Below are 25,134 nucleotides of genomic sequence, written 5' to 3' on the forward strand. Positions count from 1 at the left end.
GTGAAGTGTGTCTCTCCCCGCCTGCCCCCCCCCCCCCCCGGCCCCGAGACTGGGTAGAGTTCCTAGAAACAGCCCAATAAATGTTCCTACCAGGCCACGGAGTCAGAAGAACTTGGCCTTGACAGTGGGCTGAACTTCAACATGAACTTGCCAGGCTTATCTGCATGCCTGGAGCTTTCCCAGTATTCTCTAGGCATCTGGACATCTCTTATTGGCTGCCCCTCTGGTCCTCTGTCCAGGAAGACCATGGAAGTTCCTAAGCTGAGTAGGGGCTCCCGCTTCCTTAGGGACACGCCACCCCTTTTCTCCAAGTACAATTTAGGACCCTTTGTCATGCAGGCTCTCACCTTTCATGATTGAATAAAACTGATGAGCCTCTCCTAAAATATTTTGTTTCCAACTTTACCTCAAACTGGCTTGAGTTGGAGGTAAACTCAAGAAGCTTATTACTTTGGACATGCACTAACAAGTGTGTGATTCCCATGGCTTTCCGCAGTTGTTCTGGAAACTGCACTGGCTTAGAAGGCAAAGAGTCCAGGTAGGTGATGGTTCTCAACTCTGGCTACAAATGAGAATTACTTATCAGGATTTTTCTCCATAGAGATACTAATGCTTTTCCCTCCAGAGATTTCAATTCTGATGTTTCTAGCCATGACTCTGCCACTGTTAGATGAGGCCCTTAGGCACCTGTTGCCTTATCCGCTGAATTTAGATAATCACTCTCCTGATCTCCCACAGATATGATTGTTAGGATGGAAGAGATCAAGTATTGCAAGTTTTCTATAACTATGAAGTGCAGGTGAAGATCTTAAGCTACCAACAGCCTGCCTTTTTTGACTCCTTCATTGTATCCTGACTCCCATTTTCTACCTCTTCCATCAATTGTGTGCCCCAAAGTATAGTATTTGGCACCCCCAGGTCCCCAAGATCACAGTCTGCCTTGCTTCCGTGGAGTATCCAATCACAGGACTAGGACAAACTTCTGAAAGATTACTTAATCCCTCCTCATGCCTTCAGGAAGACTTGTTCCTGTCCATCCCAGACAGAAGAGAACGTTCTTGGCTTTAAAAGCTCCTTCAGACGTAGATATTCAGCATCCTGCCAGTGACTCAATCTTATTTCTGCACTGTAGGCCCACTAGAGAGCATCGGGGGTATGGCTGGGCTCCCCTGCAGGTGGCATCAGGAAAGGTACAATAAGGAAGATGACGGTCTGCTGCTTCCATTGTCATTCTACTACTGTTGCTTTATAGGGTTCTGGAGCCTCTTTTACTGGCACTGCCTCTCCCTCTCCCCCTTATCTGACAGCGTCAAGTGAAAACTACTCCCGGGGACTCATACAGGCAGCCATACCTCTGGTTTGAAATATTCTTTATTTTGTAAACATCTGTGTTTAAAATAGATGAACCCTGCTCACAAGTCATATATTGGTTCTGAGACACAGTACACAAAGTTCACCCGTCACAGGGAGATGGTGGGGGCTCTGGAGCAGGTGGAAATGCCTGGGGCTGGGCTGAATCTCAAGACAGCAGATGCAGAGGTGATAAGTAAACAGGCAGAAGTACCTGTGCAAAACTCTGGGCCTAATGCCAGATCCCAGGCCACCTCTTGGACTGGAGAAGTTTAGGGGTGAGATGCCGACTCCAATTCCTTGTGAGCATAGCTGCACCCTAAAAGTTCAACCCTCTGGCTCCCATACCTCTCCCCAGCTGTGGCCCTTGGGGATGGGGCTATTCAGTTCATAGAATCTCCACCCTATGCTTTCCCTTCCAGAACCCCTAGGGTACAGTAAAAATATAGTCCCTCTGTCCCAAGGGGGCTAGGAGAGAAAGGCAATGGTGCTCTGCCTGATCCTCAGGGAAAGCTGCAATACTGATCCAGGTTGGAGCCAGCGCCCTGAAGTCCCTGGCAGAGGGCACACTGTGGGTTGGCATAACCATCTCCCTGCCCCCAGTGTGATGCTGTGTCTAACACCTGAGGAGTCAGTCCTCAAGAAAGCATCCCAGCCATAGTCATGACTTCATCCTAAAGAGTCTTTATCTAAATTTCTCATTAGCTAACAATTTATAACTATTCCTGCCCTCCTTTTCCTTCCACTACGGTTAACCTATCCCTGTCCCTACATCCTGAGCTACCCTCTCCTACTCTGATAAGAGTCAGAAGGAAAGGTTTGGTCATTTCTTCCCCACTTTTTTTTTTTGGGGGGGGGGGTTGGAATAAGGAAGTGGGGCTCTTAATCCTTCACCTGTGTGTGCCCTGGACTTTGGTCCTTAGTTGATGAATGTTCAGTGTTGTCTTAGCTCCAGCCCTAGCCATGTGATGCTGCTAATATGTAGCTTAAGAATGAGCCTCCTCCTTGGGAAGGTGGGGAGGAACCCTACTAGGGCTGCTAACTGACTTGTTCCTTCTTTAAAGCACCTCCTTCAAGCCACTCTTGGGCCATGTGGGGGTTAAAGGAACTTCTTCCTGAATGAAGAGCTCTGGAGGAGGGAGTCCACTTCCCTCCTCCTGTAGCCACAGTGCCGGTGGCTCCTGTTCCAGGAGCTAGAGGGGCAAGATGAGCACTTTGTCTGGAAGGCTGAAGAGAACAGCACCAAGCATTTCTACCCAGGGCCTTCTTTCTCTCTCCCCATGAAGTCACAGCTCTTCTCCCACAGACTTTGAGTCTCAGCGAAACCTTGAGAGCTGAAGGCTGGGTTGGGTGGTTATGTCCCCTCTTACTTGCCAGGGGGTTGCGGGGAAAGGCCCTTTTTACACAGAAAGGGAAGCCGGGGCCCAGGGAGCCCTGCTCCTGCCATATTCCCCTCTGGTGTGCACAATGCCGTCTCTGGCCTCCTCCCCCTTGCTTTAACCTGATATATAGGGGCTAGACCTTCATCTCCAGACACTCCTCTTTCTGGGGTGGGTGTGGTTTGCTTGTCAATATCGCTGGCCCCCGGCTTTCCTTGCCCCTGCGGTGCCCTGAGGCCTCGGTGCATGTCTTTAAATTCAGGAGCCCAGGTGGGGAGAAACTGCGTACAAGGGGCACGGGAGGTAGAGAACGGAGGTGACTTTTTATCCCTGCCTCCCCACAACATTTTGTTTTCTTCTCTGAAGCACCTGCTTCTGAGCTCACTTCCCCCAAGAGGCAGGTGGGCAGGCGGCCAAGCAAGGCCCAAGCTGGGGGGTGGGGGGGCAGGCAGGGAAAGGTGGGACAGCCCCAGTCTTGAGGACCACCAGGTTGGCGTCTCCTTCCTGCCTTGATGTACATTTCCCCAGACCATTGGTGAGGCAGGCCCATGGCATGAGAAGCGACGGTGGGGAGGGAAGATAGGAAGAAGTACCCTGTAGGCTTTGGCCCCTTCACAAAGCAGGGGGGTTCTCCCAGAAGAAGAATATGGAACATCCCCATGAGCCTGAGTCCATTCCCTTGGACAGGGTTAGGGAGAAAGGAAAGAAAGAAGCTGCACCAGCAGCCACACAGGAGGACATACAGGGAAAGAGGCGTGAGGGGCTTTGATACAAAACACACTGGAGGGGAAGGGGACAAGAAAGAGAAGTGGGAGGAAGAGAGAAAAAGCAGAGAGGAGGCAAGATGCACTGAGAAAGAAGGGGCCTTCAAGTGGCCGTACTCCAGACTGGGCCGCTGTCCGGGGAGCTCGGGGCGGTGAGACAGTGCCCGTAGCGTACTGGGGGCTCATAGCAGACCCGTGGCAGGGAAACAGGCTGAAGGGAGCCACTCCAGGCTGGAGGGGCTGGGGGCAGAGGCTGCTCAAAGATGACAGCGGGGCTGCTCTCAGGGCCAGGCAGGGGAGTAGCAGCTACTGGTATTCCACAGGGTCACCCGAGTGAGAGGAGAAGCAGGGCAAAGCCCGGACTCCCTGTCTGCCACAGGCCTCCTGAGGGGAGGGGGATTGGCGGCTGCTCCACGCAGGACCCTCAGCACCAGCAGGTTTTTGAAGAGTTCGCTGGGCCCTCAGGTTTGCCCTCATCCTCCTCCAGCTCGGCCAATGCCAACTCATTGCTGGCACGTGTCCGGAGACCATCCAGCTCCTTCCTGTGGGCCTGCAGCACCAGCTCTGTCAACCGCGTGAAAGACTGGGAAACCAAGGGTCACAGGTTAGTCGGGCTCCTCCTCCTCTTCCCCAGGCAGCCCTGTAACTGTCCCAGGGGCGGGGGCTCATCTGACCCGGGCTCCCGTCCTGTCTGCTGCCTCCTCTCGTCTCCCCACTCTACTGGACTCAGCCCAAGAGGCAGGGTAGCTGGGCTTCGGAGCGCTCACCTCTTTAATGTTGAGGTTGGTGCAGGCACTTGTTTCATAGAAGTCCATGCCGTACTCTTTAGCCAGCTGCAAGAAAAGAACATTCCTGAAAGGGAGTCAGTAAGGGAAGGGAGGTGCCCACAGCACCTGGCACATACTTCTGCCATTGCCCTCAGAGCCCCTGCTGTGTCGTGACAATTTCTCACAGTAGGTCGCTTCTCAGACCAACCGGGAGCTCCTTCTAAGACACAGGCTAGCAGAGCATGGAGACGTTCCACAAACACCCTCCCGCACTCCCCACCCGCCTCCATGCAGACACACCCCTGCCCCCGGTGCACACAGCTCATACGTCAGGAGGTCAATATATCAAAATCTTGGGCAAGATGTCAAATTAATAAAAAACACGGGCTTTGGGATCAAACAGACCCAGACTTAGACACCAGCGCTGCCGCTCAGCAGCTGTACGACTGTGGACAAATATATCTCTAAGCCCAGCTCTGCCATCTGTTAAAGAGGGGAGAGGGTGTCTCTCAGCCAAAGTCACGGAATGACTAAAAGGGGTCATGCGTCTCAAAGCACTTGCTTAGCGCTGGCCACGCATACAGTGTTCGATAAATACTGCTCTAGGAGGATTTGCTTCTACTTCCAGATTTTTCAATGACCACGTGTTATTTTTGCATACCAAAAGATCCATTTTCTCTTAAGCGCTATGGACGCAAAGAGGGAGAGAAAAGCTCTGGAGGCCCTTGGAGTGGGTAGATGACTCTCGTCTCCGTGGTATCCATCCTTCTGTGCTCTGGGAGGGCGGTCTCCCTTGGCACCACCTTCCTACCCTCTCTGCCCCATGGTTTCTCTCTGACCGTGGGCCCTGCATTCCCTCATTTTCCTTCCTACTCCTTTCAATAGAAGGACGGGGTGGGATGCCTGGATGCTGCTGGAGAAGCCAGCGACCTGAAGCCCTTCCTCACCATGAACATTGGGATGATCTCTTTAGCAGAGGGTAATCCTGCTCTGGGGCACTTAGAGGTGGACAGTCTTTGTTTTTGGATGGTCTTTGTTTCAGGGTGGACCCCAAATCAGTCCTGAAGGGCAGAAAGCAAATTCGCAAGGATGGCAACTCCCCTAGTGCCTTAGGGAACTTCGGAAAGTGCCAGGGTGCCTGATGACAGGGACAGAATCTTGGGTCCCAGCCCTCAGGACTGGCCCCGGAAGGCAGCAGAAGACCCAAGGGATGGGTTCGGCCAGCTCGCTCCACTTACCTGCTGCCCTTGCTCTCTTCCCACCTGCCGCTTCTGCTCTTCATCGGCCTTATTCCCTATGAGGATCTTCTGGACACCTTCTGGTGCATACTAGGGACAAAGGACAAGCAGAACTGCCAGTGAGTGCTGCCTTGCCCTCCTGTCTCCCCACCCTACAGTCTCTTGGCCTCTATACCAGCACCAAGCTGAAGAGCCCTAGGGACAGAGCAGGCTGATGGGGTGCAGGTGCAAGGCTTCCCCAAGTGCCACGGCCGACCCCGGGGGTCCCGGAGGGCTGCTATGGGGACAGCTTAGAGTAGGAGGCACTCTGACTACTACTGGTGCTTCCTGGAGTCGGACAACTGGTATCTGAACTGGCAAGGGCACTGCACTTAAGTCCAGCCCCTCATTCTACTGATGAAGAACTGGGGCTCTGCTTGCCCGAGGCTCCAGAGCCAGGACTAGAGCCCCAGTCTCACGATTTCAGGAAGGAAGCTGGTCACAGGGTGGGCTTTGGCCTAACTCATTTCCAAGGAGTCCTGGCTGGGCACAGAGCATGGATGGCATGGCAGCTTGGGCTCCTTCCCCATGTCTTACTCACCCAGAGGTCTTCATCCAGGGCCGTGGAAGGCAAGGTTTCCTGGGAGTGTTTGCTCACCAACCCCGAGAGCCTCGGCCCTTCCCATCTGGCCCTCGCTCTGCCTTCCCCTCTGAGGTGCCCCTCCCCCGCCCCCAACGATGAGGCAGCATCTCCTACCTCATCCACATCACTGACCCACTTCATGATGTGCTGGTAAGAGCGCTCGCTGCTAATGTCGTAGACTAAAAATATCCCCTGAGAGAGAGAGAAGGAGAGAGAAATGGGGGAGGTAGATGCACACAGAGACCGTGCACAGTCATGGGGCCGGAAGCAGGTGTGGTACCTTAAATGCTGGGTCCCACTCTCCCTTCTCCCTGCTTAGCATACTGAGGATCCCTCAGCACCCAGAAACTTCTCCTTCTCTCTCATACCCCCAAAGCTATTGCACCCTAGGCCTATCACGGAACTCTCTGAGGTGGGAAGGAACCAAATATTCTGACTGGGGTCTTTGGCCCAGGGTGGAGGGTGGAAGCTGGGGATGACGGTGGGGGACTTGCCTGTAGTGTGCGGTCAGAGAATAACTAATAATTGAATGAATGATCAATGAATAATCGCAAGACTGCCTGAGACTGCCCTTGCCAGCAGGAGATCTGAGGGCCCTCTTTTGGGAGTCAGTGACATAAATATCTCAAACACCCAGAGTGGGGAGTGTGGATGGCAGCGTCCCACCTCCAAACCCTGAAAATGGTGGCTCACCTGGGCCCGTCGATAGTACTGCTTTGTGATGGTCTGATATCTCTCCTGCCCCGCTGTGTCCCTGTAGTAGAAAGCCAGTCCCTCAGAGGAGCAGGGACCATGGAACCAGAGGGGGAAGGGAGGAACAGGAGCTGGGAGACCCTGTGCCCTTGCAGGAAAAACTGGGGAGCTACAGGGTGAAATATCAGAGGAGCTTGGATCCCCAAGGGGGTCTGAGCATATCTGACCCTGCGGGAGAGAGGCCTGATTATCTGGTGCTGACAGGGCTGATGGGGTCTTGTCAACTACAGCTACTGCCAGGAGCTTCAAACATAACTGGGCCTTGGACAACTCTGTAGAATTTGGCCGTTGTGTTCAGACAGGGTGGACACATGTACCCTTCTCAACCTGGAGGCAGCTCCAAAGGCTGGCAAAGGCCAGGCTTGCAGGAGCGTCAGGCCAGAGAGCCACAGCGGCCCCCTGTGGCTACTGGTGGGAACTGCACCATGCTAGATGGAGCTCTCTCCCCAGGGTCCCAGGTAGCCCTCCCTCCTACCACACTGCAGCATGGCCCAAGGGCAAAGCCTTTTCGGAAAACAAAGCCACACTGGTTAGTTTGCCAATTCCTTCTAATTCCTGCCCCTTGGTGACTTGTGGCCAATCTCATAAGGTTTCTTAAGAAAAAGAGATTAAGGCTCCTAGGAGCAAGAGATGGGCTTTGAGACATGTGCTTCTCTCCACAGAAGAGGTGGCCAGTTATCCCAGATGCAGCCTTGGGATTTCTACACATGGCAGTGGAAGCCTGGGGCTCTCCTCCCGCATCTCCTCCCCCTACTCAACTCACCAAATCTGTATCCGCACTTTGATGCCATCTACCTCTATGGTCTTCATCTTAAAATCCACGCCTGGGAAAGGAAGAGAGCAAGGAAGTTACGAAGGGTACCACTGAGACCTGAATGGTAAAGGCCCAGGGCACTCACACTGGAAGGGATTTCCTATGGCTTAATTTGGCAGAAAGATGGCATGAAGTGAGGAGGGACTTCCTGAACCAAAAATTGGCCCTGAGAAAGTATCCAGGGCTTTGAATGGAGCTTCCCTTCCTCCTTGACATGAGAGTTGCCATGGGTAAAGGGGTGAGGCAGTGCAGGAGGAGGCAGAGTGAGTATGGGGGAGTCCACTCCATCGCTGCCTCGCTCAGCCCCCGAGTGTGTCTCACTCTCCTCAGTATGAAGTCTTCCTATTTATCCTTCTGGAGAGAACTGCAGGTATTTACTTATCCTCCCTGGAACTCTAATGCCTAGGAATAGGAACTCTAATGCCTAATTTTTTTAATCTTTATTTATTTTTGAGAGAGAGAGAGAGAGAGAGCGAGCATGAACAGGGGAGGGGCAGAAAGAGAGAAAGGGAGACACAGAATCCGAAGCAAGCTCCAGGTCCTGAGTTGTCAGCACACAGCTCGATGCTGGGCTTGAACCCATGAACCTCAAGATCATGACCTGAGCTGAAGTCGGATGCTTAACCTACTGAGCCACCCAGGTGCCCCTCTCTGCTTATTAATAACCAGGAGGGAATGTGGTGCTGTCACAAATGTGGGGAAGGCACACAGACCCTGGAGAGAGAGGACTGTGTATACAGCCCTCGGCACCTAGCAAAGTCCCACCAAGGCCTGGTGGATCTGCTGTTGACTAGCCCCACTTACCGGAGGAGGCATTGTTGTTTACTTCTTTATTTAGAAGGAGCATGGGCTTTGAAGTCAGGCCTGAGCTTGAATCCTGACTCTGGCCACTTAACTCATAGCTATGACTTTGGACACCTTTCTTCTCTGAGCCTCCATTTCCTCATCAGTAAAATAGCGACATTCCCAGTCATCTCAGAAGGTGGCTGAGAAGACCAGATGAGACACGGTGCCTGGCACCTGGCAGCTAGTCAATCGACTACAGTTATCATCATAACCTGGTACAGTCCTGATCCGTAATGGGTGCTTGTAAATGACTACCAGTGACCAGGGGAAGAGGCGGTGCCACAGCATGTCACTGGGGGAGGGAGGGGAGGACAAACAGGGTTCTCAGGCTCATCTGCCCAAGGGCTTGAGGAGCTAAGCTGCCACAAGACACAGGAAACAAGGCATTTGGCAAACCAGCCCAAGGCAGAAACATCTGGGGACACTTGCAGGAGTCAGCAGCACCGGCACACAGGCTTGAGTCTGAGAGATGGCAGGGATGAGGGAGACATTTTTATCACCATGCTTCTTCCCAGCCCTAACTGTGCCCGGTGATTCAAGAGCTGTCTCTAGTAGGTTAATTAAGCTTAAGTCTTTGTGTGCTCCCTGGAGACAGGTCAGGAATGGGCACCATTAACCAGTTTTCCGATGGAGAACATGGTAAAGGCAGAGTTCCAGACGGACAGCAGTCACGAAAGACACAGCCCCAAAGACCCGAGAGGTACCAGAGTCCCCAACACCGCCGCTATTCTCCCTCGGCATTGCTTCTTAACCAATGGGAATGTTTCTCCCCTCCTCCAGCCTGTCCCCAGGCGTCCACGAACACAGGCAGATTACATTCAGGCCCTTCCCTCTCACCATCGAGGCCAATCATCATTTAACTAGAGGGGAGAAAAAGATCCAGAATGGACAGCCCAAGCTGAATCAAGTTGGTCAGACGTGAATCATTTTCCGCCTGCCCAAGCTGATTCATATCTATTGAGCTGTACTTTTCCAAATGGGCAATGTCTGGCAGCCATTCTTCCAAGTGTGCTGAGAAAGCGAGGGTGGAGGGCACCTGGCCTCGGTGGGGGCAGTGGCATGCCACGCCTCCCCAGACAAACAGTTGTCAAGAATTTGCTCCTCGCCATCCCTGGCATGGAAGGGAATCAGGAAATTCTTGTTCTTTCATGGTGTAGAGCCTGCTTCGCAGGAGGACCGGCAATTTTGTTCATTTTACAATCAAACCAGCTCTTGCTAGCCCAGCAAGCCTGGCCAAGGACAGTGCCTTGTGCAAAGTGGTCACAAGGTAGCAGAGAGGGAGAGAGAAGGGAACTTACTATGTGCCCTTGCCCTGCACAGTGCTAGGTGCAGACAGAGTGGTTAAAAAAAAAAGACAAATGGTCTCTAACCTTACAGAGCTTAGTGGAAAAGAAACAAAGGCCCGGAGAGGTAAGATAAATAGCCCAAGGTCAGCACAGCAGGTGGTAGAAATTGGCAGGCCTGTTTGATGTCAGAGCCCTGACTACCCCCAGCACTCTTCTCGGGGAACGAGAGTGGTGTACTGACTAAACACAGAGGACTTAACTGTACCATACTGGTTTCTCTGTAGGTCCTTGAGCTGTGGGTCCCCGGCTCAGCCGGGCAGGAGGACACTGTGTGAGAATGTGAGCAGCTGTTAGAAGAGGCAGCACTGACACGAAGACGCAGCTATCCTGGGAGTGAGCCCTGGGCTTGGATTCCTTCTCCAGCTTCCCTCACTTCTTAGCTGCATGGCCAGGGACCGAGGCTGAGGAGTGCTGGGGGCCCACAGCATCCCTACCCCCATCGTCTCACAACCTAGGTCCTCCTGACCACCCAGTAAGATTTGTGGAGTTCAGAGAAGCGAAATGCTTCAATTTTGGCTATTCATATGCACTAAGGAAGAAACAGGAAGTCTAGTCCTTTTGAGGGATCTTCCTCACTCACCCACCCGCCCCCCCCCCTTTTTTTTTAATTTAAAGAAGATGAACTGCTCAGTGATCTTCTAGTGGAATTTATTCTTTCTATTCTCTCTGGTCCCATAGCCTGGACCTCCCACTGTGTCCACCCTCCAATCATCCCCTGGCCCGCCATGACGGTGCCCATCCGTGGCCCCTCCACCCCCATGTGGCTATTCGTTTTCTCTGCTGCTGAGCACTGCGGGGCACTCAAACCACTGGCTTTGTTGGGTCACTCACAGACCTCTGCTTTCCCACCTTAGCGGGGCCCTCATAGCTGCTCGGCACCCGTTTATACAGAGGTGTGTTCACCCATCACTTGCCTGGCAGCCACTGTCCCTTCAAGGAAGGCTTCAGTCCCCTAGCCCTCCCTCCTTGGTGCCATGCACTCCACAGAATTTCTTCGCCACTCTCCAGGGGCAAGATGAATGCTGCCTTATGAAGCCATTCCTGAGGCCTACCTCATTTCTTCAGAGTGTGCCTCTGTTCTATCTTCCTTGGGGAAAGAGTCCTCTGTCTTTCCCAAGCCTCGCCTCTCAGCTCCTCATCAGCCCCCTCTGGGTGCTCATCCTAACAGTCTGGCCCCTCTTTGCTGATCTCCAAACTCTATGTGGAGGAGAAATACTCTCCATCCACCTCCATCCCCTGTGTGTCCTCATTCCGGGTCCTCTAGGGCAGCATGTCTCAAACTCTAAGGTGCATGCAGATCACGTGGGGATTGTGTTCAAATGCAGACTCTGATTCGGTACCTGTGAGATGAGGCCCGAGATGCTGAATTAAACTTCCAAGTGAGGCCGATGCTATTGGCCCATGGATCACACTTTCGAAAGCCGGCTTCTAGACAGTGGTTCTCAAGGTGTGGTCCCCAGACCCGTAGCATCAGCATCAGCATCAGCTGGGACTTGTTGGAAAATGCAAATTCTTGAGTTCCACCTCAGATCTGTGGAATCAGAAACTCTGTGGGTGGGGGCCCTCGAATCTGTAGTTCAACAAGCTCTCCAGGTGTTCTAACACATCCTGAAGTTTGAGATTTGGACTAACGCTTTGCACCTGAAGGGCCAGGTGAGGCAGCACGGGTGTTCTCCCATTCTCCAGGTGTGCTTTGCAGGTGCTCAGCCTTAGAATCACCTGGGGTGATTTTTTTTTTTTTTTTTTAATGCCGCTACCTTGACTTGTCTAGACCCACTGAATGAGACTCAAGAGAGCAAGGCCCGGGAACGTATATTTTTAACTGGGTAATGGGTGATTTTTAGAGGAAAGTTTGAGCTACGATATAGTGAAAGAGCTATCCACTAGTGTTGGAATCAGAAAGACTTGGGTCTAAATCCTGATTCTGGCACTGGCTGTGTGACTTTGGGCAACTTTCTATTTCTCTGAGCTTCAGTTTTCTTACCTGTAGAATGACAATACCACTGGCCTCCTAAGAGCTGTTGTGGGATACGAATTAGGCAGTGGATGTGAAGCACGTGCACATAGTAGGAGGTCGTGCGCATAGTAGGAGGTCGTTCTCTCATCCCTCTGCAGAATAACAGCTTCCTGGAGAGCAGCCAGGAAAACAAACCCAGAGAGCCTTTGGTGTGGAAACGGTTACATGGTCTAGTCCCTTACTACCCCATTGCCCTTGCTAATCCAGGGGCCAGCGGCATGAACATCATCAGGGAGCTTATCAGAAATGCAATTCTCCAGGTGCACCCAGACCTGCTAAATTTTAGGCACACTAAAGTTTGACAACCACTGTCTAGCCCATCTCTAGGCAGAGCCACACCCAAGGCTCATAATGACACTTATGATCGTTGCACACCCATTAGCTAGGGAATCCAGAGCCCTTAATTCTCATGCCAGCCCTGAGAGGCAGGTAAGAGCGGTGATTACTACCATAGGCACAGAGTAGCCACATAGCGTCCTCATGCTCCCACACCCTGTGGCTGAGCCAGAACCGGAAAACTGGCCTCCTAACACCCACCCATTGCTCCCTTGACCAGTGGCTGCAGAATCGTACTGCCTTTTCTGCCACACCCTGGCATGCCCCCCGTATCTGTTCTATTATGAGGCATCTAGAAGTGAGGCCCTGGGCACTCGTGGAGCAAGCCTGCCCAAACCTATTTTCAGGACACCCCTGTTCCTTGACGCGGTTGAGGACTGCGCTAAGCCCAGACGCATCACCCTGCACGGTGCCACGTCACTGTCCCTACAGGAGAGCCGGCTTCCTTTCCCAGGCCCAGGGAACGCTGTAGTGTGAAGAAACAAGCACACCGCCTCCACGCAGCTCCGGCACATGTTCTTGGGAACACTGGGAGCCCCGGACGAGAAAGTCAGGGAGATGGAGGCCCTCTGCCAACCAAATGCCTAAAGCACGAGGTGAAGCTCATCATTCTTATTCAGCATCTCAGAGGTGCCAGTCGTGGTGGCTGCCACACCCAGCATCCCTTTCCGGCCAGAACCGCCCAGCCCAAAGCCTCTGCAGGGACGCAGGGCCGGGTGCAGTGTGCTCTCTGTGGACAAGCAGTTCCTAACCGGACCAGAGGTGGGTGTCTGACCAAAGGAGGCCCATCGGTGGGCTTGCTGGTGACCCCCAAGGTGACCTGGCCAACAGCGACAAGGGACTCTGGCTAAGCCGATCAAACCAGCCCCCTCCAGATGGTGCAGATAGGATTGGTCAGTTGGCAACTAGAGGAACACGAGGCAGATGTGCAGAGAAGCAGAGATGCCTCGAGACAGAGCACACTGGCCAGAGTCGGGGCTGGGGTGCTGGATCCTGGCACAGACCCCGCCTTCCAGCCCACGGGTATCCTCAGAGCACATCCCCCTTTCCTGGCGAAGCCTGAAAGCGCCTCTGGATCACCTGAAGATTCACAGCCTGTGGCTGTCGGCTGCTGCTGCCTCACGTCCCCTACCCCCAAGGCAAGCAGGCAAGCTGTTTCAACAATAGGGCAGGGAGGAAAACACCTCCCAAATTCCATGCTTGTTGCTGCTTATTTTTTGTCTTCCAGCCCCAACTAGATGCAAAGTACCTAAGGGGAAGACAGTATATTCTGCATTTGACAATAAGTTGTTTGTTTTTAAAATCTCTGCCTCCACTCCAGCAGAGTGCCGGACACAAAGTAGTAATTCCATAGGTGGCATCCCCCTGCCCCAGGGAGCATGAGGAGGATGGGCACCTGTGGCTCAAGAGCAGGGACGTGTGTCCTGCCATGTGCCTGCGTCACGGACATTGGCAAGAAAAGCTCCTCAGCTAAGTGACTGCCACCTAGGACCGTGGACAGTGTTGCCCTCACTACATCGATGGCCTCTGGCTCTTCCTGCTGTGTCCCTGTCTGAACAGCCTCTGCTTCTCCAGCAGCAACCCTCAGAGACTGTCAGGCCACACCCGGAGCCCTGGAGCACAGTGACAGGGCTGCTGTCAGAGAACAGGAGGAGGGGCAAAGCTGGCCTCTGAGTACTGGGGGCTGGGATAGGACTGAGGGACAGGACAGGGGAGATGGTTCACCATGGGTGGTGAACTGCTAGACCGGGGAGGGGGCGAGCTTACTGCCCCCTCGGTCTAGCAGTGAGGGGCCATGAAGACTGTGGAAAGAAAGGAACGGGGCACATTCAGGGGAAAGAACACTCTTTCCCATAACCACCTGCCTCCAAAGAGAGCGCTGGGAAGCACGGAGGAAGGGAGGAACAGGGGCGTGGTCAGTCAGAATACACCGGTGTGGTCAGAGTTTGGTTCTGATCCTGCCTTTCCCACTCATTACCTGTGTGTTCTCAGGAAAGCTTCTTAATCTCTCTATGCTCTTTCTTCACCTGCAAAACGGGAATGACAATCCCTCGTGTCAGAGAGTTTCTGTGATGACTGTGAGAGAAGGTGGAAAGCCAGTAACACAGGGCCTGACCCATAGTTTTATGAAATGTTAGCTGAAGAAGCTATCAGTTCCCTAGGGAATGAGGAGAGCATGGAGCCCAGGGGGCACAGTGTGGGGAACAGAAGGAGCTCTGGGCTCATGTTGGGAGAGGAAGGAGAGTGGGGCAGGAGGTGGGGCAAGGGGCCAGCACTAAGCCACAGTGTTCCAACAAAAAGAGAAAATGCCACCCACCACGGAGCCCGGATGGCTCCCGAGTCTGCCTACCACCTAAATTCTGGCAAAGTCAGGAGGTGTGCGTATTGGCAGGCCAGCACCTCATGGGTTAACATCAGGTGCCAGCCTACCTGCCTGCCAAGGGCCACATGTTTCAAGTGGAAATAAGGCGCTTCTGGATGCCAAATGTTATCACTGTGATCAACCACAGCCCAAAAGACCCGCAGCGTGACTTGAGCCTTTTCATTAGCAATGAGATGCCACAACAGGAACAACTTAATACACCTGAAACCCAAGGCAGACACCCAATCCCTGGAGCCAGGGTGGCTCCAGTTACCAAGCCCAAGGCTCAGGAAGGCCCCCAGCCCCTCCTCGACAGGAAACCAGCATGTGCTGGACATGTGGAGCTCACGGGGTTGTGGCAGGAGGTCACCTCCAAAGAGGTCACCCTGAACAACCCCAAAACAAGCTTTAGGGAAAGGCAGACCCTGCGGGGGGGAAGGGGGTGATGGCTGCCTGACTTTGCCAGTCCAGACAAGGCATCAGAATAATCTCCATCTCAAAACCCCCTTCTCTCAGCAACAGAGAAGACCCGTAACAGCAAGAGACCAATGACGCCATCTTCCCCCTGAGTGACACGTAAGGGGACAAATGGGGAGAATGATACAGAAGGTGACCTAAGAGACAAATCTCAAGAGAAGAGTCAAGACAAAGGCTCTTGGCACACAAATGTCACACCAGGTGGGTGAGGGGAGTGGGGAGAGCATCTTTGCCCCAAACCTGCCACTTGCTGCGTTCTCCTTCCTTCCCTCTAGGGACACAGCCTCGCTGTCTGCGGGACCACACGCCACCACCTGACTTCCTCCTCTTACCCAATTGCAGACTGATGGTCCCTCATGCTGGTCTCATCCTGGGGAGAAGGCGCACCAGGCTCTCTGGGCAAATGCATTACTCAGCATTTGCACTGTCTTGCTCTGGGAGGGATGGGAAGCAGAAATAAAAGAGGCAGCCCTGGTCTTTGGCAGACAGAACCCTGATCCTCTAACTCCAAGGCCATGTTTTAACCTCCAGGACATTGAGTCAGTGGCTCTGATTCAGATGCCACCTGCAAGAAAGACTGCAGATTTTAGAATGATACTCTATCCCTCCTTTCTTTTCAAAGACACGAACAAATGTGAGCGCGCACACACACACACACACACACACACACACACACACTCCCTCAATGTAATCGGAGGTGATATGGGGACCAGAACAACTCTAAAGGCTACCACCTTCACATCAAATCTTGAAGGACCAATCTTCGGAAACCCAGGGCCCAGAACCCCAGGGGCTGTCATCGTGTAGAAGTGCTTCCCAGCCGAACACAGGGTCCCACAAGGCTGGGAAGGGATGCATGTTCCCAGTGCCTGAGCCCTAGGAACTCTCTACTCCAGAGCCCCCAGCAGTGAGATGGTCCTGGAAGGTCGCTCCAGCAGCCATTTGACACCCCCAGTGACTCTGAGTGACAGGCAATACTGACCTCAGTCGAAGATTCCAATCTCTTGTCTCTGTATTCACCAAGGAGGACCCCCGCTCACACTTCCTTGCTCCCTGCTATGTCTGAGCTTCCCCCCAGGACACATATCTGAGCGGAAAAGCTAGGCGCTGCTGGAAGCAGCTCACCCCTTGCAGAATTCTCCCCATCTTCTCTCAGTCCCAGACACACATGCAGCATAGTGAGTTTCCCATTGTATGAGTCCCAAGACACCAATACTACTTACAACTTCCCTCCGGAAGAAAATGCATGCATGCATTCATTTATGCATTCACTCAAACAAACGGCTACTGAATGCCTACTATGTGCCAGGAACTAGGTACTAGAAGACACAGCAGTGAATGATACAGATAACTCCTTGTCTTCAGGAAGCTTCTATTCTAGGGAGGAAGAACAGATGATAAGGAAGCCAACTAATAAATACTTTCAGAGTGATGTTAAGAGGCAGGAGCAGAATAATGGAGCACAGAGTGAGGAGACCCATGTGCAAGCTGCTTTAGATTGGCTGGTCAGTGAAGACCTTTTTTTTCTTTTTAATGTTTATTTACTTTTTGAGAGGGAGAGAAAGAGAGACAGAGTGTGAGTGGGGGAAGGGCAGAGAAAGAGGGAGATGCAGAATCCCAAGCAGGCTCCAGGCTCTGAGCTATTAGTACAGAGCCCGACGCAGGGCTCAAACGCAGACTGTGAGATCATGACCTGAACCGAAGTCGGACGTTTAACCGACTGAGCCACCCAGGTGCTCCTCAGTGAAGACCTTTTAAAGCAAGTGACATTTGAGCTGAGCCCTGTGTGACAAGAGACCAACACAACAGAGATCTGAGGGACCGGGGCCCCAGGCAGGTGCAACAGCAAATACCCCTCAGGCAGGAACACACTTCAGTCAAAATAGAAATTCCTCAGAAAAGGAAGAGGGAGCCCCATTATTCTTTCCTTTGTTATAAAGGGGAAACACAGCAAGGCCGTTCCCTGCTCTGGGATCTCATGGGGACCCAGCCTCACATGTACACCTGTGTGCACATGCACATAGGATCTAACCTGAAGAATGTACCAAGAAACTTCTCAAACGCCAGCAAGGCCAACCTGGGGACTCCTCACCCCACTTTATGATGAGATCTCTATACTGAATGGCTCATGTATGTAAAGTCCACTGCTCCTGTGCACATGGTAGGGGCACTGAGCAGGTGCTTGAGACACAGCAGTTCCCTAGCCCTTGCCCTTCCTGCTGCCGTGTGCACAAACCTACATAGGGCCTCTGTGACATGAGCTGTGTGCTCCAGCCAACCCTGTCCTGCTTCCCTCTGGCAGACCCCTGACCTGGCCTTGCCTCCCAGAGCCTGCTGCTGAATGGTCAGCGGGCACAGCTGAGGTAGCCAATATCCGCCAGGCTACTGAGCACTCACCCCTCCGCCCTCCTGAGCCTCTTCCTAGGCAGGGCCATATTGACGGGCAGCAGAAGGTTCCCAGAGAAAAAAAACGGGGGCTGGGAGCCTCAGGAGCAAACATCTTATAGGGGCCACGGCCTCCAGATGTGTCTGCCTTCACACAGAGCCAGCGAAGGAAACTCCTAGCAAGGATGTGGTGGAACTGAAGTTGGTACGATCATGGTCTGGCCACCACCAGTGAGCTCAGCCAGGCAGAAGAGTAGAAGCCCCACGTGAGGTGTTTTCCACAGCACCTCCTCCCCCACCCCTGGCCCCCTGGGGAACCCTACTTAGTCTTGAAGAAACCACTCAAATGTCACTTCTTCTGTGAAGCCTTTACCAACCAACTCGGGAGGAATTTATCACCTGTGATTCCAAAGCATTTTGACGTGGCTTTTGCATACTATTCTGCTTGTCTGTTTGGATGCCTGACTTCCCAACTGTCTGTACTCTGAGCTCCCAGAGGGCAACACAGCATCTTATTCATTTCATATTCTCATTGCCTGGCAGAAAGCAGATATAATAATACATATTAGTCAACAAAACTGAATACAGGAGAGAAAAAATAAACGTGTGGGTGAGTAAATAAATGAGTGAATGAATGAAGTTCGGTACATTCCAGGAGATAAGATCAGCGAGAACAAATTTTAATCAGGGCAAAGCAATCAGGGAACAACCCACATTTGGAAGCCAACTGTCAGCCTTCTCTGTAGATTATGGGGTCCCAGTCACAGTTCTCAGGAAATCTATTATCAAAATAGTAATGTGAGGCAACCCTTAGATCTCACTCTCAAAGGTCCCCCAGCCAGACTCCTCAATCCTCACCCCTGACAGTTCCCCAGAGGGTCACGTCAAGGAGGCAGACTTGGCCAACAGCAGGGGCATGAACATGGTTCCATCCCGGAGCCCTCGGTGGGTGGGGGAGGCACAGGTCTGGCTCACTGGAGACAGCCAACCCTTGGCGGGCTGTGCAAGGGTCTTCTGGGATAAGCCAACTGCAGAAGAGGTGTTTCAAGTCTGGGCGGCCTGCACTCAAGATGTGGGCCATCGCTTTTCTCGGGGCCTCAGTTTCCCCTGTTGTAAAACCAGGAGGCTGATGATTAATCCTCTCCTCCTCAGTGGGAGGAATTAAATGTCCAGGAAGCTCTGTGCCTCCCATCCCCGACAAAGCACACTGCCCGGGCAGGAGAGCCAACAAGAGGTCAGAGGCCTGTGCAGAAAATTGGCAGTTTTACAGGGAAACAGGCACAAATATTAGATTACAGAAGAAGGCACTCTGAGAAGAACTGGCAATCAGGATAGAAGGGTAATGGCCAAATATCGACTTTCATGCTACACAGCTCATCACCAAGCTGTCTGGGGAGCGGGGGAGGATGGAGGAGAAGAGGAGGAGGAGGAGGGGGCAGGAACCAGGGCCCTCAAAGCTGGGGGTGGTTCTGCAGAGCCGGCAAGGTGGCACAGATGTGCAGAGCAGCTGAAAGGAAAGCCTCTGAGGGTTTCAGAGCTGTTCTCGGGGATCACATTCTTGGGGGATGGGGTGTGTGGAAGGGGGCCTGAGGCAGGGTGATACCAGGCAGAGGCCCAAGCCTTGAGGCAGAGCCCTTCTGCTGTCCTCTCAGGCCACCTGTCTCCTGACCTCCCCACCTCCTTCCTCACCAACTCACTCTTCCTTCACAGAGCCTGGAGCTGCTGGGGCAAGAGGGGGGCGGGGGCTGGCACGGAAGCAGCGATGAAACCCAGAGCCTACTCCTGTGACCCCAGGGAAGTGAGCCGAGGCCCTGTCTCCTGTTTGTTCACTTCTGTATCCCCAACCCCTCACAGGCACCTCGTGTTCAGTCAACAGTGCCCAAACCCCTGAATGCGTGAGTGGCAAAGAGGATGGCCTCGAAGCACATCACTGGCAGCATATTAATCTTGACAACTTTCTCATGAGCTAGGAATAACAAATAATAAGAATAATAATGGTAATAATCATATAACCAGCCACCATTTTATTGTCGGCTCTGCCAAGCGCTTTAGATCCATTAGCCTCTGTAATCTTCACAATGACCTTTAAGAAAGATTCTGTTACTCTCTTCAATTCACAGATGTGGAGACTAAGGAAAAAGATGTGGAATAAGTGTCTGAAGGTGGCAGAACCTAGCAAGGCCATGGGGACTCTCGTGCCTGTCAGAGTTCTTTCTGTTCTGCCCTGGGCTGCTCTCCCCTTCCCGCCCTCCCTGCAGTGAGGCACACAGACGCACCCCGGCCCTCCCCCGTCCCTACAGGTCCGGGCTCCTTGTGGTGTGGGGACCCCTGAGTGCCCAAGCAACTGTCCCATGTTTGTTAGGTTCCATGCCCCCGCACCGCCCCTCCCCCCATGTCTTCCCCAGCCCTCTCCCTCCCCTTCAGTCACCCACAGCCCTGGCCCCAGGCAGCCCAAGCCAGTTCAAACCGAACTTCCAAGAAAGGGGATCCTGCAGCAGTCAAGCCCGCCTGAGGAATCAGCCCTGAGGCCACAGCGGTGGGTGGTTCAACCAGTCAAACTGGAAAATCACGGGGAGCCACCTTGGAACCCAGGTGGCGTTTAAAACAAAAAGGTCCAGAGACCATGTGACCTATGTACTTGGGGAAGACCAAGGGTGGGAGGCGGAAAACCAAACAGAAGGCCCGCCCCTTCAGCTGGATTAGTGGCTTACAGGGCACTCCCGGCCACCAATGCAGAAAGGAACCCAAGGGCCCCACCACACGTTGGGGATGATACGGCTCCCTGCCTGGGCGGGCAGCACCGGTCACATGAGGCCCTTTCAGAAGTTGCCAGTTGACTGGTTCAAAGGACTCTCCACTCCTGGAGGGAAAGGGGTGTGCGGTTTGGCAGGAGTGTCACAGGAGGGGAGTCTGGCAGAGAGAAGGAGCTGAGAGGGCCCCTGGTGCTGGCACCACCCACCACCGCCCCTGACGGGTTTCCTTGCTGCAGGTCTCAACTCTCTCTCCCAGCCAGTATCCCGAGGGCCCTTTTCACCATGTCATTCCCTGGCTCAGACACCTCTGCCACTGTGAAGGCCCAAGTCCCACCTCCTCAGCCAGGCCCTCAGTACTCTCTGCCCTCATTCATCCATTCATTCAACATTTACAAAGTTCCAGCCTGGCCCTGTACTAGGACCATGAAAATAAAGAGGAACGAGATTTGGGTTCACCTTCAAGGCACTTAAAGTATGGTCTGGGAGACAGGAAGATAAACGGAGGAATGTTCTCACTCTTCCCCTAAAAATTCCCTTCGGTTCCAGCCAGACTGCCCAGAATCCCATGAACACCCACTGAATTCCCACCTCTGTCGTCTCTACTCCATCTGCTCCTTCCTCTCCAGGAACTGAAAAGCAGCCCACGCTGCAAGGGCTGGCCTCAGCCTCCCTCCTTCTAGAGCCTTCCCTGCAGCTTCTGGTCAAGCAGGGCCTCTTCATCTGGCCTCCTCTAGCACCTCTGTAATAGCGGTAGCACTCACGGTCCCCTCACCAGCCACTGCCTGTGTCCTGTACCCTCGCATCGATATTTAGTTGCTGACAATGCCCGCAAGACCTTGGTTAACAGTAACAATGATCATAACTGATCCCTGACATTTGACGAGTGCTTCACCAAGTGCTTCCAGATTTCACTGTGACCAGACCTCCTCTTGCCCGTGTGCTGTCTCCCCAGCTAGATTCCGGGCTTCTGTGGGCAGGAAAAGGCGGACTGAACAGGTCTCTAAAATGCCTGGCCTGGTGCTTTGTAGTGAATCCTTAATTAATTAGTTTAACAGGTGAGGACACAGTAGAGGACATTAAGGCATCAGCTGCGCACTGGTACACGACCCCCATCTGGGTGGGCACAGCTGCACAGGAAAGGCTTGTTCGGGGGCACGCATCCAGCTCAAGGCCACCTGCTGACTAGAAAGAAGAAGGGCCTCCCTGGGAGGTCTCTTCACTGCTCCCTGGCAGGCCCTTCTCTGGAATGTCAGTCAGGCTGACAGTAAATGGCATAAACAGTAAATCACAAAAGTGCCGGCCTAGGTGATATCCACATGATCCAAGAATCTGAACTCTGTCTTGGCAATAATTGGTGAAATGCCTCATTTTCCCCATTCACAAAAGTAGCTCTGGGAAAGGTGCCTAGATCAAGGTCCAGCATGGTATGAGAATGTGTCTCAGACAAGGAGCAGTGGGAGAGAAGTGATGATGTGTATTCTTCACCTTGGAGCCTCCAGCACTGATCCCAGCTACAGGACACACGCATTTTTTCTGAATGGACAAATTACTGAATATGATTTGGTAGTACCCATTTTCTTGGCTCCTTAATTTGTCTCCTGGCTGCCCTTTCCAACTCCATGGGAAACTTTCTGTATCACTGAAGGGAAAGCTTTTCTTTTTTTTTAAAAAATTTTTTTTTTCAACGTTTATTTATTTTTGGGACAGAGAGAGACAGAGCATGAACGGGGGAGGGGCAGAGAGAGAGGGAGACACAGAATCGGAAACAGGCTCCAGGCTCTGAGCCATCAGCCCAGAGCCTGACGTGGGGCTCGAACTCACGGACCGCGAGATCGTGACCTGGCTGAAGTCGGACGCTTAACCGACTGCGCCACCCAGGCGCCCCGGGAAAGCTTTTCTTGACCATCCAACTCTCTCCCTAAGTCTTAGTTAATGCTGAAAAAACATGCCCAAGACGATGTAGAATCTCACAAGTGCCTAGGTTAGCTTCAAAAAGAATGCCCAGTGGGCAGATTTTAAAAGGCTGGTTCGTGAAGAAAGACAGGTTTCTTTCTTTTCCAGAAAATCCAAACTCCTAAACAGTCCACTGCATCCTGGCAAAAGGTGGACCCAACCCTCAGAAGCAAAGAGAGAACCTGCTCGGGTTTTAGGTCAATACACCAAGGGCCTTGAGGAGGTGGCGTGGGGAGTGTGCCACAGAGAGACTCCCACTCGGTTTGCTGATTCATCTCTGCCTCCAAAGTGGTTGGCCCCAGGGGGACTCTGAACAAGCCCCTGTGACCTGTGTGGGGAAACTGCACATTTGTCTATCTAGCAGGAAGGAGGTGTCTAAGAAGGGAGAAGACGAGGTGGAAGAGACATGAGAAGGGCTGGTGATTAACCATGTGGGGGCAAGGGACTTAAGGAAAACATAAGCCTTAGAAGGGTCACCTTCTGAAACATCAGTTCCCTCATTTCCCACGTGTCTGTGGGAAAGGGGGACACGTCTCCTAGGGGAGACTAGCTCCCCTAACAAAACTGAGCTGGAGCCCAAGAGCTTCTGAATGGGGTGGGTGAATAAATGGGGTGGGTGAATAAAGTGCTCTAGGGAAAAACATAGGCCACTCCTAGGACTTGAAATGTGGCCAGGACACAGGGTGCAAACTACTGCTCATCAGGCAAAGTCTGGGGACCGCCCCCCCCCAGCAGCCCACAGCCCTCTGAAATAGCTCAGCAGCTCCTGGCACCAACTCCATCTAAAAAATAGCCACGGGAAGTTTCCTTAAGTGCTAACCTCCTGCCTTTTGTCCCCAAGCCTGCAACCTGTCCCCATATCCCATCAGGTTCCTCAGCCCCTCCCTTGCTCACTCCCAGGCCTTTCCCCAATGCCTCCTCTGCCCTGAGCCTTCCCTAGAGGCATGCAGCCCTCCCTCGGCTTCCAGTACCCCGCCCATCCCTCTGAGATATCTCTCATCCCAGCAGTGGCCCAGCCCACTCCAGAACTCTTAGGAGCCTGCCTCACCGCCCCCCTGAGAAAGAAGGATGTTATCTGTTCCCTCACCCTAGGTCCCTTGAAGATAGTGAAGCAAAGAGAGGATGAGACCCTGCGAGCTCAAGGACAATGACAACAGTAACACCTAGCATCACCTGTGTCCAAGTTTGTGCTAAGTGCTCTTACAAACATGATCTCATTCAACCCTTACAACACCTCAGGAGGTAGGGACCGTTATCACTCCCATCCTACAGATGAGAAGCACCAAGCTCAGAAGCTTAAGTGGTATTCAAGGTCACACTGTCCCAAAGCGAGGTCTCCAGGTCCACGTGACAACAAAGCCGGCCTCTTCACCACTAGGCTCTGTGCCTCCTGGCTCTACCTGCTCCCTCGTCTCTCTTGGCAAGGAACGTGTGTTGGGAGGGTCGGGGTGGAAGCTTCAAGTGAGAGCTGAGTGCTGGGGCCCTCTCCCACGGAAGGGGGGAAAGCTGCTAGCTGTGGTGGAATTGCCTCAACTCAGACCTCCCAGAGGAGAGGCCCCTCAAGGCCCAAGGCGCAGAAACTCCCTCAGAGGGGAGGCCGCCCCCTCCCTCCCAGAACAGTCGTCTCTGGGAAGCCACCAGGTCTTGTCCCTCTAAGCACAGGATCTGGCACTGCCAGATCAGAGATGTACTGTAAGGTGAGTCCTGCCAGCCATGTGATCCCCAGGTGTGGACCAGTAATCCTGACATTCTTCTCCTCCTCGGCCTCCTTCAAAACATTTCTTCATCCAAACGTTTCTCTGGAGCTGGCTAAAAAGTGCCCCTTCCACACGCAAACACGCTCACCGAACGAACGTACGCCCTCCTCCAGGTGTCCCACCTTGTGGCTTACCTTCACAACTGTGCTCTGGAAACTCAATCCCTTTGGCCCCTCCCTTCCTCCTGTCTTCCCCGCCAGGCTCCACATTGGGTCGCCCCTGAACGGAGGGTACCCAGTGACTCAGTGACGCGGCTCCCCACCCTGAACCCCTCTTCCGGAGCACAGGCTTTACTTCCCCTCCCCCTCTCCACCTGCGGGTGTGGGGAAGTCATTTCAGTGGCTGCGATTCTCGCTGCCCCAGCTCGGGGTCCCCAGGCCTACACTCGCCCCGGTGGTCTCGGCTCCGATGAGAAGGCTCCCTACCGCAAGGCTGGAGAACCTATCCCTAATCACGGGCAACAGCAGGGACGTCCTCACCTCCAGGACCAGAGGCTCAAGTCCCCAGGCGGTGGCCCTTCACCGGGATCTCTCCCCTGGTCCTGGCCTCCCGCGCCAACGCCTCTAGCCGGGGAGGCGGCCAGTTCTCCCGGGCTGGGGCAGGGGGCCGCCCGGCCCAGCGGCGGCGGTGGGGAGGGTGGCCTCCCCCACTCCGGCCACCGCCCCTTACCGATGGTGGAGATGTGCGAGGAGTGGAACTCGTTGTCGGTGAAGCGGCACAGCAGACAGGTCTTGCCCACCCCGGAGTCCCCGATCAGCAGCAACCGGAACAGCACATCGTACTGCTTCGCCATGGCTGGGGCCGGCGCGGGCCGGGGGCTGCGGGCGGGCGGCGGGCTCAGCCCCGCTCGGCCGCTGCCATCGCGGCGCGCGCCCGCCCGGGGACGGCCGCGGGCGGCGAGGAGGAAGCCGGGCCGGCCCCCGCGCCGGCCTCGCCCGCTCGCTCCGGGCCGGGGAGCGCTGCGCGGCGGGAGCGCGGGTGGGAGGAGAGAACGACGGCGGCCCCCGCCCGCCCCTTCCCCTGCGCCGCCGTCGCCGCCCGCGTCCCGGGAGAGGGGGCGGGGAGCGCGCGCCGGAGCGCGGCGACCCCGCGGCTGGGGCGGGCGGGGGCGAGGCGGGCGCGCTCCTCGGCGGGAGGGTGCGCGGCCGGGGCTGCAGCCCAGCCCCCTCCCACCCACGGTAAACAGTGGGACCCGAGGGAAACAGTGCGGCTGTT

At 54.0% G+C, this 25,134-nt stretch overlaps 1 protein-coding gene across 5 annotated transcripts; it reads right to left on the reverse strand.

The window, feature by feature from the left end:
• Positions 1-1,353: 1,353 nt before the first annotated feature.
• On the reverse strand, positions 1,354-24,790 carry RAB15 (RAB15, member RAS oncogene family). Of its 5 annotated transcripts, XM_043556361.1 has the most exons (8): positions 24,589-24,692; positions 11,864-12,006; positions 7,637-7,697; positions 6,814-6,874; positions 6,235-6,312; positions 5,499-5,588; positions 4,261-4,326; positions 1,354-4,076 (listed from the first exon to the last, which is right to left on the reverse strand). In XM_043556361.1, exons 2-8 carry the CDS (start codon positions 11,982-11,984, stop codon positions 3,918-3,920), a joined length of 636 nt encoding a protein of 211 aa, XP_043412296.1. In that variant the 5' UTR covers positions 11,985-12,006; positions 24,589-24,692; the 3' UTR covers positions 1,354-3,917. The 5 variants fall into 5 exon arrangements, with proteins under 5 accessions (XP_043412296.1, XP_043412295.1, XP_043412299.1 ...); XM_043556360.1 differs by lacking the exon at positions 11,864-12,006 and having other exon boundaries at positions 24,589-24,789; XM_043556364.1 differs by lacking the exons at positions 11,864-12,006; positions 24,589-24,692 and adding an exon at positions 24,054-24,091.
• Positions 24,791-25,134: the final 344 nt, after the last annotated feature.

Source organism: Prionailurus bengalensis, chromosome B3, assembly GCF_016509475.1.
Source record: "Prionailurus bengalensis isolate Pbe53 chromosome B3, Fcat_Pben_1.1_paternal_pri, whole genome shotgun sequence".
NCBI classification, from domain to species: Eukaryota; Metazoa; Chordata; class Mammalia; order Carnivora; family Felidae; genus Prionailurus; species Prionailurus bengalensis.